This window comes from Bos taurus, chromosome 8 (assembly GCF_002263795.3).
Source record: "Bos taurus isolate L1 Dominette 01449 registration number 42190680 breed Hereford chromosome 8, ARS-UCD2.0, whole genome shotgun sequence".
Taxonomy (NCBI): domain Eukaryota; kingdom Metazoa; phylum Chordata; class Mammalia; order Artiodactyla; family Bovidae; genus Bos; species Bos taurus.
This window is the reverse complement of record NC_037335.1, coordinates 46991302-47005748: the sequence shown is the minus strand read 5'-3', so window position 1 is coordinate 47005748 and position 14447 is coordinate 46991302. Positions and strand designations below refer to the sequence as shown.

The window sequence follows — 14447 nt, the reverse complement described above, 5'->3', positions numbered from 1 at the left end:
ACATTGACCATTTAGCAGGAATGAATTAATTGCTCTGGGTACAACCATTTATGAACCTGAAGCTGCTGATTTTGGCACAAGAATTAACTGTTATATTACTAATACAGTTCCAGGAGAGGTTACTGAATAACATGATTTTTATGGGCATAAGAATATAATTTAAAAATTGAAATCTCCATGTAATCATAAAATATCCTTTTATCCCTTAATTTTAATTACCCTTGTATCCCTAAACTGTTTCCTTGAGCTGCTAAACAAAAACATGACAAAAGGTAATGGATTGATCCATTTAAATACTTCCATTTTAAAAGATCTTTTATTCTCCAAGAGAAGAACAAAATAAATCTAAAATAATGGCCAACAATAAAGGGACAGGGACAGCTAGTATTTGTGTTATTTATCAGCTTCTAGATAATCAGGGGTGGGCTGATAGATAACATAAATAATGTAGTTAATCATGGATTCCATTGTATAAGAATTAGTCCTGGTAAAAAAGAATCAGGTAGTTGGAATTGAGTAGCTTATTAATGACTGCACTTTCCTATTTCTCATGGCCTGAGTAATTTTCCAGTTTTTCCTCCATTCTTCTCTTGATTTTTATGTAAAATATTAAAGTGTTCTTTCTTGCCTTTGGCCCACTGATAAACACAAGACACACCACTTAGAATCTTTGGTCTGGGGAAAAGTTGTAATCCTTTCTACTCATGTGGTCCCTTTTGGGAGCTAGTTAAAAATGCAAAACCTCAAGTCCCACCTCAGACCTACTGAATAAGAACCTGAATTTTTGAGATTCTCCCAGATGAGTTTTCAATGTTAAAGTTTGAGGAGCCCAGCTCAACCTAGAGTTTCCACTGTAACAGTTGCTTTAATAATGGATTGGGTGAGTGGTTAACTAGTAGATAACTATTAATAATTCTGATGTCCAAGTCACTTGATTTCCCTGGGTCTCAGTGTCCTCATCCATAAGGCAGAAGAACTGAAACAGTTGACTTCTAGTTCCCATGATTGCCAGGATATTTCCAAACTCCTTTTTATTTCTGAGATTGTAGCTACATCCATAGCCAGGAGGGAAAGGATTATCCAAACTCATAGGTCAGGTAACTCATGAGCCCCCCCCCTCAGATAGCTTGCAAATGGGGAGATAAAACCGACACATGTAAGAAACAATGGGGAAAATATCTATGTATATTATACTGAGTTTGACTAAGAGTTATACTGTGTCAACATGAGCTTGCATTCTAAGGAAAAGTCAATAAGAGCCTTTGAAAGACAAGAATGATTTATGTAGATGAAAGGGGAGAAACTGGGTTTTCCAGGACTTGAGGAATAGAATTAACCAAATACAGAAAAGAGTGGGGGAAATGCCTCTAAATAAGTAGAGTAAGGCCAAATTGTGGAGATCACAACAGGCAGAATGGGAGTTTACATGTGATGTAAACCTTTGAATTGAAAAATAGTATTATTAAAAAGGTATTGGGGATAGGAGTCACCTGTTGGTGTCTCATTGAGAACACAGGGTTAGAAAAGCCATTAGGACTGTTGTCATGACACATACTGACATCCTAGTAAGAGCATTTATTCTTAAAATAGCAACTAAAGCAATAGGGGGAAAGGCCTGGTTGAGAACACGATTTGAAAAATGGGTCATTAGAACTCGCAGACTGCTTGGTTATAGGTAAAGGAAAAGGAGAAGTAAGGAGAGAAAAGGCATTTATGTTTTTGAGGTCAAGAGTAAGGACCTGGCGTCAGAGAGACCTGGAGTGTAAATTCACACACAGCATATATGTGCCTGGAACACAAGGGATTTGGTTGTAGATTTAGGGTGTTTTTCTCAGTAGTTAAGAAATTGAGAGCCAGGCGAAATATGGAAAGAGAGCTTATGAACAAAAGGACCTTACACAGGCCTTCCTTTCTTCTTCAGTAAGATAGAGAGCTAGGGAGAAGGTGATCTAAGGTCATTCATTCATCTCCACTGGAGAACTTATTAACTGGGTAACAAGTGTTTTGTGGTCATAAACAAGCTTTTCTTGGTTTCCTAACTAGGAAAAAGATTAATCTAGTTCAAAAGGAATCTTAAAATATTCACTAAATTGGTAGTTTTCCAGTGAACTGTTCATGTGATCAGTAAATTTGGTTCCTTATTGGTAAGTTGCATATATAACATTAGAAGCTCCAAAGTGAATTATTTACCAAGTGAGACTTATTCCTAAAAACATATTTGAGTTACTCTTACTAATCACTGTAAATAATTGAACTCCAGAATGCATATTTAGCTAGGTTAAGCCTATGAAAATTATTACACAGTCTCTGTAGTAATTTAGTGTGACTGTAGTCTCTCTTCACACTGAGTTAGTATGTAGGTGTGTCTGTTCCCAGATACTCCCTATGGCTCAGAATATCACATTATTGGCATGGCTAAATGAAACATGCAGGTGGGGACACTCAGTGAGGTATCTTGAAGTTCAAAAAGCTATAATCCTAATCACAAGCCTGAAACAACTATTTAGGCTTGGAAGGGGCATATAATTTTAGAAGAATCTTTATACTTAAATGTTTTTCTATATTTAGAAGTGTAATTTATATCTCACCTTAGAAGAATATGGATCCTTATTTTTTTGAAGGAATAAGAGAGTGATGTTGAGATATCAAGATATTGAATAACTGGAAATGCAGTTTTTTAGCATCTCCCATACAGAACTGTTTATATAGTTTTGAAGCCTTCTGAATCTCAGTTCTACTTTATTTGACTAAGTATCCCTTTCTAGAATTAGTCAAAATTATATAAATTTAATCTAGTAAAGCTCCCAAATTATGACTACTTAAGTAGCATAAATTCAGTGTATAGGCACAGAAAACATAGCATCCATTATATAGGTAGCCTTCTTATAAACAGTCACTCAATGAGATAACAAATATAACAATGATAATTTTTAAAACTTTTATTTAAGAAACATTTATATTTGCTTCTACCACTGCGATACCTTCTCTCCAGCCCCAAGGTTCCTATTTCACACATTATAAACTCTAGTTAAATTCTGTTGATATAAGTGATAAAATTCTATTAATATAATGTACTTAGCTAAAATTGCCAACCTTTACTCTTTCCATTATGGATTTAATTTTTGCTATGTAGATCAAATCAATATAAAATCAGCTAGTTAAATTCTAATACTTCTTTGTATTTCTAGTATATGTACAATAAATTGTAAACTCTAGCTCTTTGGTATTTCTTGATGCAGCTTAATTTATCAAGCTACTTTCCTATTTTGTATGTTTTTGCCTCACATTTCAGCTAAATATACTTAAAATATACTTTAACAAAAGAATAACATATAATTTTTGAGATTTTTATAGTAATGGGATCTCCCAGATCCAAAAAATATAACAATACATTGTCATGCCCTGGATACCTGTATATAGTTATACATCTATAAGCATGCTTGTATAATTACATGCAAGTCTATTCTTTTTGTTATGCAGCTTCAACATTAATATTTAACGAATTCCAAACTTAATACTTTTCTCTCACAATATGTAGACTTTAGAATACTTTAATTCTCATTATTGCTTCCTAATTTATATTCTATATTATCCAGCACTTTATTCTATCCCTTTCCACCATAAATTAGACACTATTATCATTTTATATTTTACAACCAACGTCTTTTAAGATGTACTCTGTTTATGCTAATATCTTTATTTACTACCCTTTCTTGTATCCCAGATCATCCATCTGGGATCATGTAACTTCTGCCTGCTCCATGTATTTTAAAAATTCCTTCAGTGAAGTCTGCTGCTGCTGCTGCTGCTAAGTCGCTTCAGTCGTATCCAACTCTGTGCGACCCCATAGACGGCAGCCCACGAGGCTTCCCCGTCCCTGGGATTCTCCAGGCAAGAACACTGGAGTGGGTTGCCATTGGTTTTAGTAGTCTGAAAATGTCTGTAAAATGATCTTATTTTGGAAAGATACTTTTTGTTGAATTCTACACTGACAAATAATTTCTCTTTGCACAATGAAGACGCTGTTCTTGCATCCATTGTTGCTGTTGGAAATAAGCCTTCAGTCTAGTGACTGTTTCCTTGTAGGTAATCAGTATTTCTTTTCTAGCTCCTTTTGAATGCTTCTCCCACTCCAACCGTTTGGTGTTCTCTATGACTGATGTATGGATGGGGGTTCTTTTTAGTTATCCTGCTTCAGATTCACTGAACTTCTTGAATCTGAGAATTGGAATCTTTTAGTAATTCTGAGAAATTCCCTGCTGATATCTCTTCAAGTATTGTTTCTTCCCTGTTATCTCTTTTATTTCTATCTAGAATTCTGATTACCTCCTATAAAATTATCACATTTTCTTCTGTGTTTCCAATTCTCTGGTTTTTCTAGGCTGCATCTGGTTTATTTCTCTGTATCTATAGGATCAGTCCTGGGTGTTCATTGGAAGGACTGATGTTGAAGCTGAAGCTCCAATACTTTGGCCACCTGACGTGAAGAGCTTACTCATTTGAAAAGACCCTGATTTCAGCTGGGAAAGATTGAGGGCAGGAGAAGGGGACGACAGAGGATGAGATGGTTGGATGGCATCACCAACTCAATGGACATGGGTTTGGGTGGATTCCTGGAGTTGGTGATGGACAGGGAGGCCTGGCGTGCTGCAGTTCATGGGGTCGCAAAGAGTTGGACATGACTGAGTGACTGAACTGAACTGATAGTTAGAATGTCTGATCTTATAGTTGCATTTTTCTATTGTATTTCTCATTTAAATTTTTACATTTTAGTTTCTAGAAGTTCTGTTTTTTACTCTTTTTCAAATGTATGTGATTATTTTTTATCATCTTTTTCTTTATTCATATATTCAGCTTTCTCATTTATGTTCTTAACATATTAAATGTAGCCATTTTATATTCTTTGTCAGAGCATTTTACTATCTTTGAGGATCTTATTCTGCTACCTATTGTGTCTTTTGGTTCTCATTCATGTTGCTTTATCTCCTTATGTAATTTGTAATATTTTTTACAATGAAATGCTTATTTTCCCAAGAGAATTACTTGAGACCTGGATTGATGATACATTCCTCCACAAATAATTTGCATGTGCTTCTGCCAGTTATCTGGAGCCATTACTCCACTTACATTAAATACTCTGATGTTTCTCAGACCACACTGAGAATGCAGATGTAGACCAAAATCTGTATGAGGGCCCACTTTTGTTTATAAATAACCAGAGGAGAATTTAAAGAGAGACCCCACACATAAAGCTGTGGGGTCTCTTCTTATGACCCCAATACTGCATTAAGCTATTAAAACAGCTGTTCAGGGTCTTCCAGGGTTTAGGAGAAAGCCTCAAGGCCAAAGCTTCCCTTGGTATTCCTTACTTCCTGAGATTCCAGCTTCCACTTTCTTTAGGTATCTGAATATTCTCTCTTTTCATGCCAGCTCAGCAATGCATTGCAAAAGGCTTTTCAGTGCATTTGCCAGGTATTCTAGTTGTTTCCAGATAGAAATGAAATCTTTATATAATTAAACAAAGATTTAAATGAGAATATTTATATAATTTTTAAAAAAGATATAACATGACAGTTGAACAGTCATGTCTGACTCTTTGAGACCCCGTGGACTCCTTTGAGACCCTCCAGGCTCCTCTGTCCATGTCATTCTCCAGGCAATGATACTAGGATGGGTAGCCTTTCCCTTCTCGAAAGATGTTCTGGACCCAGGGATAGAACCTGGGTCTCTGGTATTGGAGGCAGATTCTTTACCACCTAAGCCATATGGGAAGCCCATCTAAATGTTTAGTTTTATATATATATATATATATATATATATATATATATATATGTATGTATATTTGTCATTGTATGTATTTATAGAATTTTATTTATATATGCTTACAATAACTTTATTTCTAGTTGCATATGTAAATACCTTGATATCTGCTATGCACTCTAATATTTTCAACTATTCTATAAAAATAATTGGCATGACTTTTGTCACTTTTCTTTGAAAGATAAAGCAAACATTTGGTATGCAGTTAATTTAGGTTTAAGTAAATGTAATCAGCTGTTACCATATTTAAACATTCTTGTTACATTATGTAGAACTGTAGAATTTTTCTAAACCTACCAAAATAATAGGGTCACAGAAACAGTCATATATAGGTTCAGTTGTTATAAAGGGATTGCTTATATTGAAAATGGTAGCAACATTTGAACTGTTGCACAAATGTTAAGATTAAATATAAATATGATTTCCTTTGAGCAAAGAAGTCATCCTGGGGAAAGCTGTGTTTATACTGCATTTTAGAAAGTTAAATAATTTTAAAATCTGTAGTCATTCAGAATTTCAAAAAAACCTGTTAAAAATGGTGAATCTCTTTATCTAATGAAGGTCTTCAGTAAAGCAATTGATTTGCCCTTTTAAAAAAAAAATCTTATTTCTTACAAGACATTTTCTTCAAGTAACTGCACATATCATTGCAATCAGTAAAGACAAGCAGCTACAGCCAACCTGCCCTGCCTCCCTAATCAACAGTCATTCTTTTTCTAGTATGTACGAGTATCTTTCGATACAAAACCTGATCTCCTCCTACACCTGATGACCAAGGAATGGCAGTTGGAGCTTCCCAAGCTTCTCATTTCAGTGCATGGGGGCCTGCAGAACTTTGAACTCCAGCCAAAACTCAAGCAAGTCTTTGGAAAAGGTCTCATCAAAGCAGCCATGACAACTGGAGCATGGATATTCACTGGAGGAGTTAACACAGGTAATTGGAAGTAGGACAGAGAAGGTCAGCATAAGATCACAAGAATGTGTGACTAAGATCACTTTCTTCTAAGGTTAAATATGTTTGCATATCCTCACCTCATCCCCTACCCCTTTATGTCCACAGTTGCTGGTTATTGCTCCTTTCAGTGCTTCTCACTCCTTCCTCTACCTAAATGATAACTGTACTGCCATTTCTCCACCAAGAATTACTTACAGTTAAGACACAGACTGGAATACTTGACAATATAGAATTTATAAACATGACTGATGGAATTTGACAGGTTGTTTTCAATGCCTCAAATTGCCAAACAAGCATCCAATATTTTTTTAAGGAATAACTTTTGCTCTAAATGGGAGATTCCATATCTGTTCTTTAAGTGAGTTTAAGTTTGATGCAAGTAGCTTTAATTTTTGAAAAATGCCCTTTCCATCTAGGATGACAGCAAACTCTGGAGTAGTATGTGTTTATCATTTAAAATATTTCATTGAATCAACTCTGCACCAATAGAACATATCCCACTCTGAAGTCCGAGTAGTTTTTTCTACCTTCAAATGAATTTCTATATTGTGATCTAGGGAGGCTGTCAAATCAGTTCTTGAAAAGCCACTTAGAGTTAAGTGCTTATCTGCAGAACATTATGAATGTGCATTTGATAATGGAATGGATGCCTGTAAATTGTTTTGACATGTTTCCCCAGAGTGAATCAGAAGTGCCAATTGGAAGAGACAGGTATTGCTGCAGTAAGTTAATTCAGACTTGTTTTAAGATTCAAAGTCTGCCCATGTGGACACATTTGAAGTTAATGGGACATTCTGAACATAACCATGGACCAACTAGTTTTAAATAAAAATGTTATCTCAGTGTTGTTTAGTCATTTGTTTGTAGTTTAGATCAGGGTCCCCAGTCCCTGGGCCGTGGACCACCTGTTAGGAATCAGGCCGCACAACAAGAGGTGAGCAGCAGGCAAGCTTCCTCTGTGGCTCCCCATCACTCCCCATCACTTGCATTGTTGCCTGCACCATCTCTCTCTCCCCAACCCCACCCCTGTCCGTGGAAAAATTGTCTTCCGTGAAATCTGTCTCTGGTGCCAAAAAGGTTGGGGACCGCTGGTTTAGATGATGTTTAAATGAGACCTGCACTCAGAATTCTTCTCCATATCTAGAATTTGTGAACATTCAGCCCACCACAACATAGGTGCATTTCTGCAGTAAACTCTGCCAATTGCCTGTGCCTATCATTGTCATGTGAAACCCTGACTCAGTCTGTAAACTGACATGATCTTAGAATGACCTGCCCAGCCAGCTGTTTATTTTATGGTGATCAAACATCTACAGAACCGTTTTCTTTCTTGGCTGTTCAGGTTTTAAGCTCCAACTTCCACTCACAGTTTAACAGGCATCATTTGCCTATGATTATTCAGTCTTTTGCTTTCCTGACATAACCTGCAGCTCCTATGGAGAGCAACTCAAAAGTTTCTAAAAGAAATTCTTACTAGGGAATTCCCTAGTGTCTGGTGGTTAGGACTCAGCGCTCTCACTATCAGGGGCCCAGGTTTGATCTCTGGTCAGGGAACTAAGATTCCAGTAAGTAGGGCAGCACAGCACAGCCTCCCACCCGCCCCTCAAAAAAAAAAAAAAGAAAAGGAAAGAAATACTTATCTTCTGTTTGCAGGAACTTGGGACATTGTATATTGTTTTTCTTCTTTTGTGAAAAGCATCTAATATCAAAAGGAGAATTTACAGCATAAATATTGTAAACCAAAGAGTTCACCTCTACCTCTCTCCAGGCATAGTGTTCAGTCCAGGACTCAAAGTGAGGCTCTAATGGTGGCACACTCAGCTTGAGTAAGAGGTGATAATAGAGTTGTGGCAGATGGAAGGAGGGGTACCATAAGGTTAGCTTTCTTGTCCAGGACTGGACCCCAAAGGAGTTTTGCACATAAATAGGAAAAAAATTTAACACTAATGTTGATAGCTTTGCTCTTGTATTTGTTTTTCTTTATCAATACTCTCTTTTAGAAGACCCGTAGATGGGCAAGTAAGTGAAATTGATGCTCTTCTCAACATTCCCAGCACAACTGAACATGGATTAGTGGCTATTTACACTACCCTGTTGTTTGATTTTTTTAAAGGCAGCTCTTTCTGTTTGATGTAATAAATATTGCAGAATTGAGCTGTTCACACATGTCTGTTGTCTCCTGTGGTTAAACTGCCTGGTGTGCTTTGTGTGCTTAGTCAGTTCAGTGACCAGTTCCTGGGCCCTCACTCTGTGCTGGCACCTGAAGCACCTGCAGAGAGTAAGACACTCATCTCCAACCTTCTCCTCAGTGAGTTTACTCTGAGCAGAGACATTCTTTCTCACCTGTGATTATGAACCACAGAAGAATATGTTCAGTGACATACTGAACTATTCAAAATACCCCAACTGCAACCCTGTTCAGATGGAGAAGAAATCAAACCCAACTTAGCTTTCATATAGGAGATGGCACTAGGTATGAGCTTTCCTTGAAGAATGGGTGGTGTTTTCCTTAAAGAATAAGTGGAAACATCTTTTCTTAGAAAATATATTTTATAACTTCTATAAAAATGGTCATTGAGAGGGAAGTTAAAAGATTAGAAATTACATCTTCTCCAAATAGTTTATTAAAAAGTAAAAGGTACGTTTCCTACCATCTTGTAAACTGAATTTTCTCACTCTTAACTATGGTGAGGAAGGTTGTGGTGATGGGAAGGCCATTTGGATAGAGAGGAAAATAATTAGAATGATGTCTACAAAGATGTATTCATGTATTTTTAACATAAATTTTCCACAGACTATGTCAACCTTTTCTTTATAAGCAGAGTCTCCACATTATGTCTCTGTATATAAGAAGGTGAAATCAAGATTAACAAAATCCAAGCTAAGCAAGAAGTGACTTAGCAGCAGCAGCAGCAAGCAGTTACTTTATTTGATGACCCTAATTCATATACAAACTTTGGTACAGATTTAATATATTATAAATGATGCTTTTTATAGCATATAGTCATGCTGTTAGTTCTTAGTTATGTTAATACATCATTGTGCTTATAAGAAAAAGATTCTCTAAGTATAAAGTATTTTCCTTTTCATAGACACTGTATTCTTTTTTTTTCATTAGAGATAAAATAAGGAATTCATTGCTAGAGTTCATCTGTAAGTCCAGTAAGCATATCCAGCATTAGAGCTACAAGTTTATGTTCTCTCCTGAACGAGTGTAGTTTTGTAGAAATGTGTCAAAATTTTATATTCAATGCATTTAATCTTAGAAAAAACAGTTACCACAGTTTCCTTTTAAATCAGTGGAAACCAATGCTTTGAAAGGAAAAATTGACACTTCTCTTTTTCTGCTTAGGTGTTATTCGTCATGTTGGCGATGCCTTGAAGGACCATGCATCTAAGTCTCGAGGAAAGATATGTACCATAGGTATCGCCCCCTGGGGAATTGTGGAAAACCAGGAAGACCTGATTGGAAGAGATGTAAGTTCTGGGAGCTTCTCCTCCATGTTACTTCTCATAGAGGTGATATCAAAAGAGTAAAATAAAATTAATCAGGAAAGTCCTAAGTAAAACTTAACTCCCCTCTTGTTTTGAATCAGTAGGGTATCAATCAAATCAATCAATCAAAATATCAATCAAATTTTGCAAGTACTCTTGGCCCAGTTATATTAAAATTAATTAACAAAATGAGCTCATTGACTAATACATAAAATGGGGACTTTTCTTCACCCAGGTCTCCAGCTTCTTTGTTATTTGAGTGTCCTTCACCTAAGACAGGAGGCTACAGAGGGAGATTCTTTCCATTCAAACTTGTGGCTTCCCTTTCCTTTGCTAAATGCTTGGGTGAGGAGTGGGCACACTCCTGGGGATCTTTATTCCCCACTCCAGGACTACTCAGAAGCCCTTGACCAAACTCAGAAGAGTATCACCCTCTCTTTCCTATTCTGATGTCTAGAACCACACACTGAACAGAGAATTTGATCCTATTTTTTTCTGAATCATCATCTTATTTCTGTGCCTTCCAGGGTCTCATTTTTATTTGTTTAAAACTTACAAACAAGTCATTCCTTACCTCCCTTTTAGAGTTTTTCTCTGCTACCAACAACCAGATTTTCCCCTTATATAATACTTTCCAAAATTCCACTTGTATGGGTTAAACTATGCACACAGATTGCCAGGCATTATTCACTTCTTTGTCCCCAGTAATTTTAGCAATTAATTATTTATCAGTGCTTCTCTAAATCAGATCAGTACAATCCTTCGTTCCCAATAAAGACCTGCAATACAGTATAATAAATGTGCTGAGCAGTTTTTTCTAAGTAACATGAAGTCTGTTTGAGCCCTCCCCCCAAAAAAATTTTTTTTTAATCAAAGAGGTTGAGAAGTAACTGGTCCTAAACCACTTCTTCTATTGTGTTATAATATAGTGAAACCATCCTATTTCAGTGAAATATATGCAGTTTTTAAAATACAAAGCAAAAACTTTGACTTTAAAAGTCGAAGATCATGAAATGGAAGCAGTGAATAAATACTCTTTGAATCCTTCAGAACCTTTAAGTAATAAGAAATGTCCATATCTATGCTACCAAATTACGTGTAGAAACACAAATCTATCCAGAATATATAGAATAAGGAATAAGATATTTTGTCAGTGTAGTATTCTCTTAACTAAAATGTACTTGCTATTTTATATCACATACAAATTAAATCTCTCAAGCAGCAATTCCCAGATTGTTATGTTGGCAGAACTGACTGGAAAAATAATTCTAATTTTTTTTCAAAGTATCTGAGACTAGTCTTTGTGGAATATATTTTGGTTAATTCTTGCCTTAGATTCCTCATTGACTTTTAAGTATATATCAATTGTGAACTAGAACAAAAACAGTTCTTAAAGAATTAGAATATGCTAAAATGTCCCCTAATACCAAGAGCATCTAATTGTTCATTTTATTAACAAATGAATTAACTATTTAAAATGTTGTGATAATTCAGAAGTCATTTTTAAATGTTCATAGATTCACATCTCTCTTGTAAACCTGAGTTGTTATTATTCAGCTTTGTGGTGGGAAAACCATTTTGGAACTTTCTCATGCAGATGAACTATGAATAAATGAAAGCTAATTATTTCTTTATTCAAGATAGAGTAGCTATGTAAGTACCTCAGTTGCTTAATCATTTTCAAAGAATGCTGGCACTGCCTTTCTGTGTCATTTTGTCTTATAATTCTATATGATTGCAAAAAGGCAGTACTTATATTGTGTTCACTTGCCTTGCTGGGTTAGAAAAATCACCTCTAATTCATTTTCCTCCAATTCTAGCTTTTTTCCTTTGATTTTACCTCCTCACGTTCTTCTCTTTTTCACTCTCCTTTTCTTTCTCCCTGTATTTCTTAGCAGTGCTATGCCTATAGGAACTTGTGCCTATGCCAATAGGGCTTACTCACATTATTGGATTTCCCAGTGAAAAACTGGTCTTGATCCCAGTGCAGAGAGCAGAAAAAGCCACTTATAAGTTCAGTAAAATGTGCACATTCATTGTCCCCGCTTACAGGGGTCTAATAAAGGCAAGTCATGGCTCACCAAGATCCAAGTGAACTTGCAGAGAGATTGAGAAAAGGAAATAAAATTGGCAGGTTGTAGAAAGCACAGGAATAACAATTGTATTTTTGTCCTTTAGTAAATCTTTGACCAAGGTCTATTGCATTTTAACCATTCTGGCATATTTTCCCTCAAACTGGGAAACCAGAATATGCATAGGATTTCCTCAAGCTCTTATATAATAGTGTTTGTTTTTCAGTGATAGTGTCTGTAAATTATTTGGAGCAAAAGTGCTGTTTCTGGTGTACAGGATTTATGACAGAGCTTAAGAGACATTCTAATATGTGTCAGGCTATCATAAAAGAAGTATTTGAATGAAATGTTGGTAGTCACTGGTGAAAATCTGCCCAAACTTCATTGAAATAGAAGTGTTGTCTGGTAAACTTTTTTAAGTAGTTACAATAATTTTCATAACTGGCTCGATTCAATACCTTCTATCTTTTTTCTTCCATTTTATATAAACAAACTCATGTGTAATAAACATTAAAAAGGAAACCTTTTGATATCAGACATCAGGTAGCAGAGGAAAACAACCAACATATTATTAAAATTCCTGGCCATTTCAGAATTCTATCAAAATGCAATCATTTGAAAACATAGGATTGTTAAATTTTTGCTCAAGTGTATATCTATATCCCAAAATAAGATTGAAGTGGCACAAAATAAATGTCAAGGGAAATCTAGGAAATTTACTTGAAATAAATAAAAATATAAGGATAAAAGAAAGGCTCTATATCTAATGCCAAATATTTTATTACAGTAGATTTATATCTAAACCGACAGAAAATATAAATCATTTTATCTCTATGGGACTGGCTCTCAGATGAGCCATTTAGAGGCTGAAAATTCAATTGTTACCAGAGTTATGTTACTGATAGAAGTAGTAGACATCACAGTTGCATTGCTATTCATCTTAGAATTTGAATATACCTTTGGAATGGCACCATAAATGCAAATACTAGTCCTAAAACTAAAGAAGAAAGTTTAATTTGCCCTAGGGAGTGCTTGTAGGTATTCTAAAGCACTTACTTCAAGTCTTATCTCTGAACTAGACTTGAAAGATACAGGACATGTATCTTTGGATTCTGACTTCAAATTAGAGCCACACGCATAGTAGATAATAAATATTGAGGAAGATGATTGGCCATGATGAAATTCAGGCTTCTGGGAAAACAAAACATTATGGGGAAAATATATAATAATAAATCTTATCTGGTTCACAACTTTACCACAACTCCATCTCTACTCATTACAGAGCTTGAGCATACTATAGTAACTATAGTGAGGGATTTTTTTACCCAAGCATCTGCATGAAAAACTATTTTCTTACATTGTAGCTCAAATTGGGAGGTGAATGGTGAAAGCTCTACATGTTGGGTAGGGAATGTGGAGGCCAACAGGCTCTTCTCTAACCCCTTTGAATCAGATGCATGATCCTCTTGTCTGAGTGATAGAACTCGCCTTAATTCTTTAAAATGTGAATACCTTCAACTCTGTTTAACCAAATCTTTTCAATTAATAAAACAACAGACTTTAATGAAGAATAATGCTGTGAATACTGATATGATAACAATTTTTTGCCCTGCTGTTACACCTTAAAATGAATATTATTCAGCTCTTAAGTTTAATTCTACCTCTGTGAGTTTCCATATTATTGGTACTGCTCCTTTCTTCCATGGCCCAGAATCCTATACTGCCCTCAAACGAAGCTCAAACCTCCCTTCCACCAAGACAGTTTTCCTGACTTCACCCACAATGTCATATCTCTGATTACAATTCTCCCACAACTATCTTACTCCTCAACTTAATTAAAAACTCATCAAATATAGGAATTAAATTGTTTTCTTGTTTGTCATTAACCATTAACATGATATTCTGCATGAAGATGAGGCATTGACATGTCACTGAAACTCTGAAACTTGATTTCTTTGCCTCTAAATTGACTATAAAAATCACTTGCTCTCTCTGTTTTATACAACTTCCATGAGCATAATCATAATAGTAACTTTAATTTGTGTGTGTGTGAGAGAGAGAGAGAGCTCTTATTTGAGCAAGCTCTCTGTGATTATATATATTAA

The 14447-nt window shown here is 35.5% G+C and overlaps 1 protein-coding gene across 9 annotated transcripts in view; it reads left to right on the top strand.

Annotated features, from left to right (window-relative positions):
- Nucleotides 1-14447, top strand: part of TRPM3 (transient receptor potential cation channel subfamily M member 3) — a 607343-nt gene that overhangs the window by 312762 nt on the left and 280134 nt on the right. For all 9 annotated transcript variants that reach the window (XM_059889200.1, XM_059889199.1, XM_059889198.1 and 6 more), the window contains 2 exons: nt 6541-6754; nt 10128-10252. In XM_059889200.1, coding sequence (XP_059745183.1) covers nt 6541-6754; nt 10128-10252 — 339 coding nt within the window. The remainder of the gene's footprint in view (nt 1-6540; nt 6755-10127; nt 10253-14447) is intronic.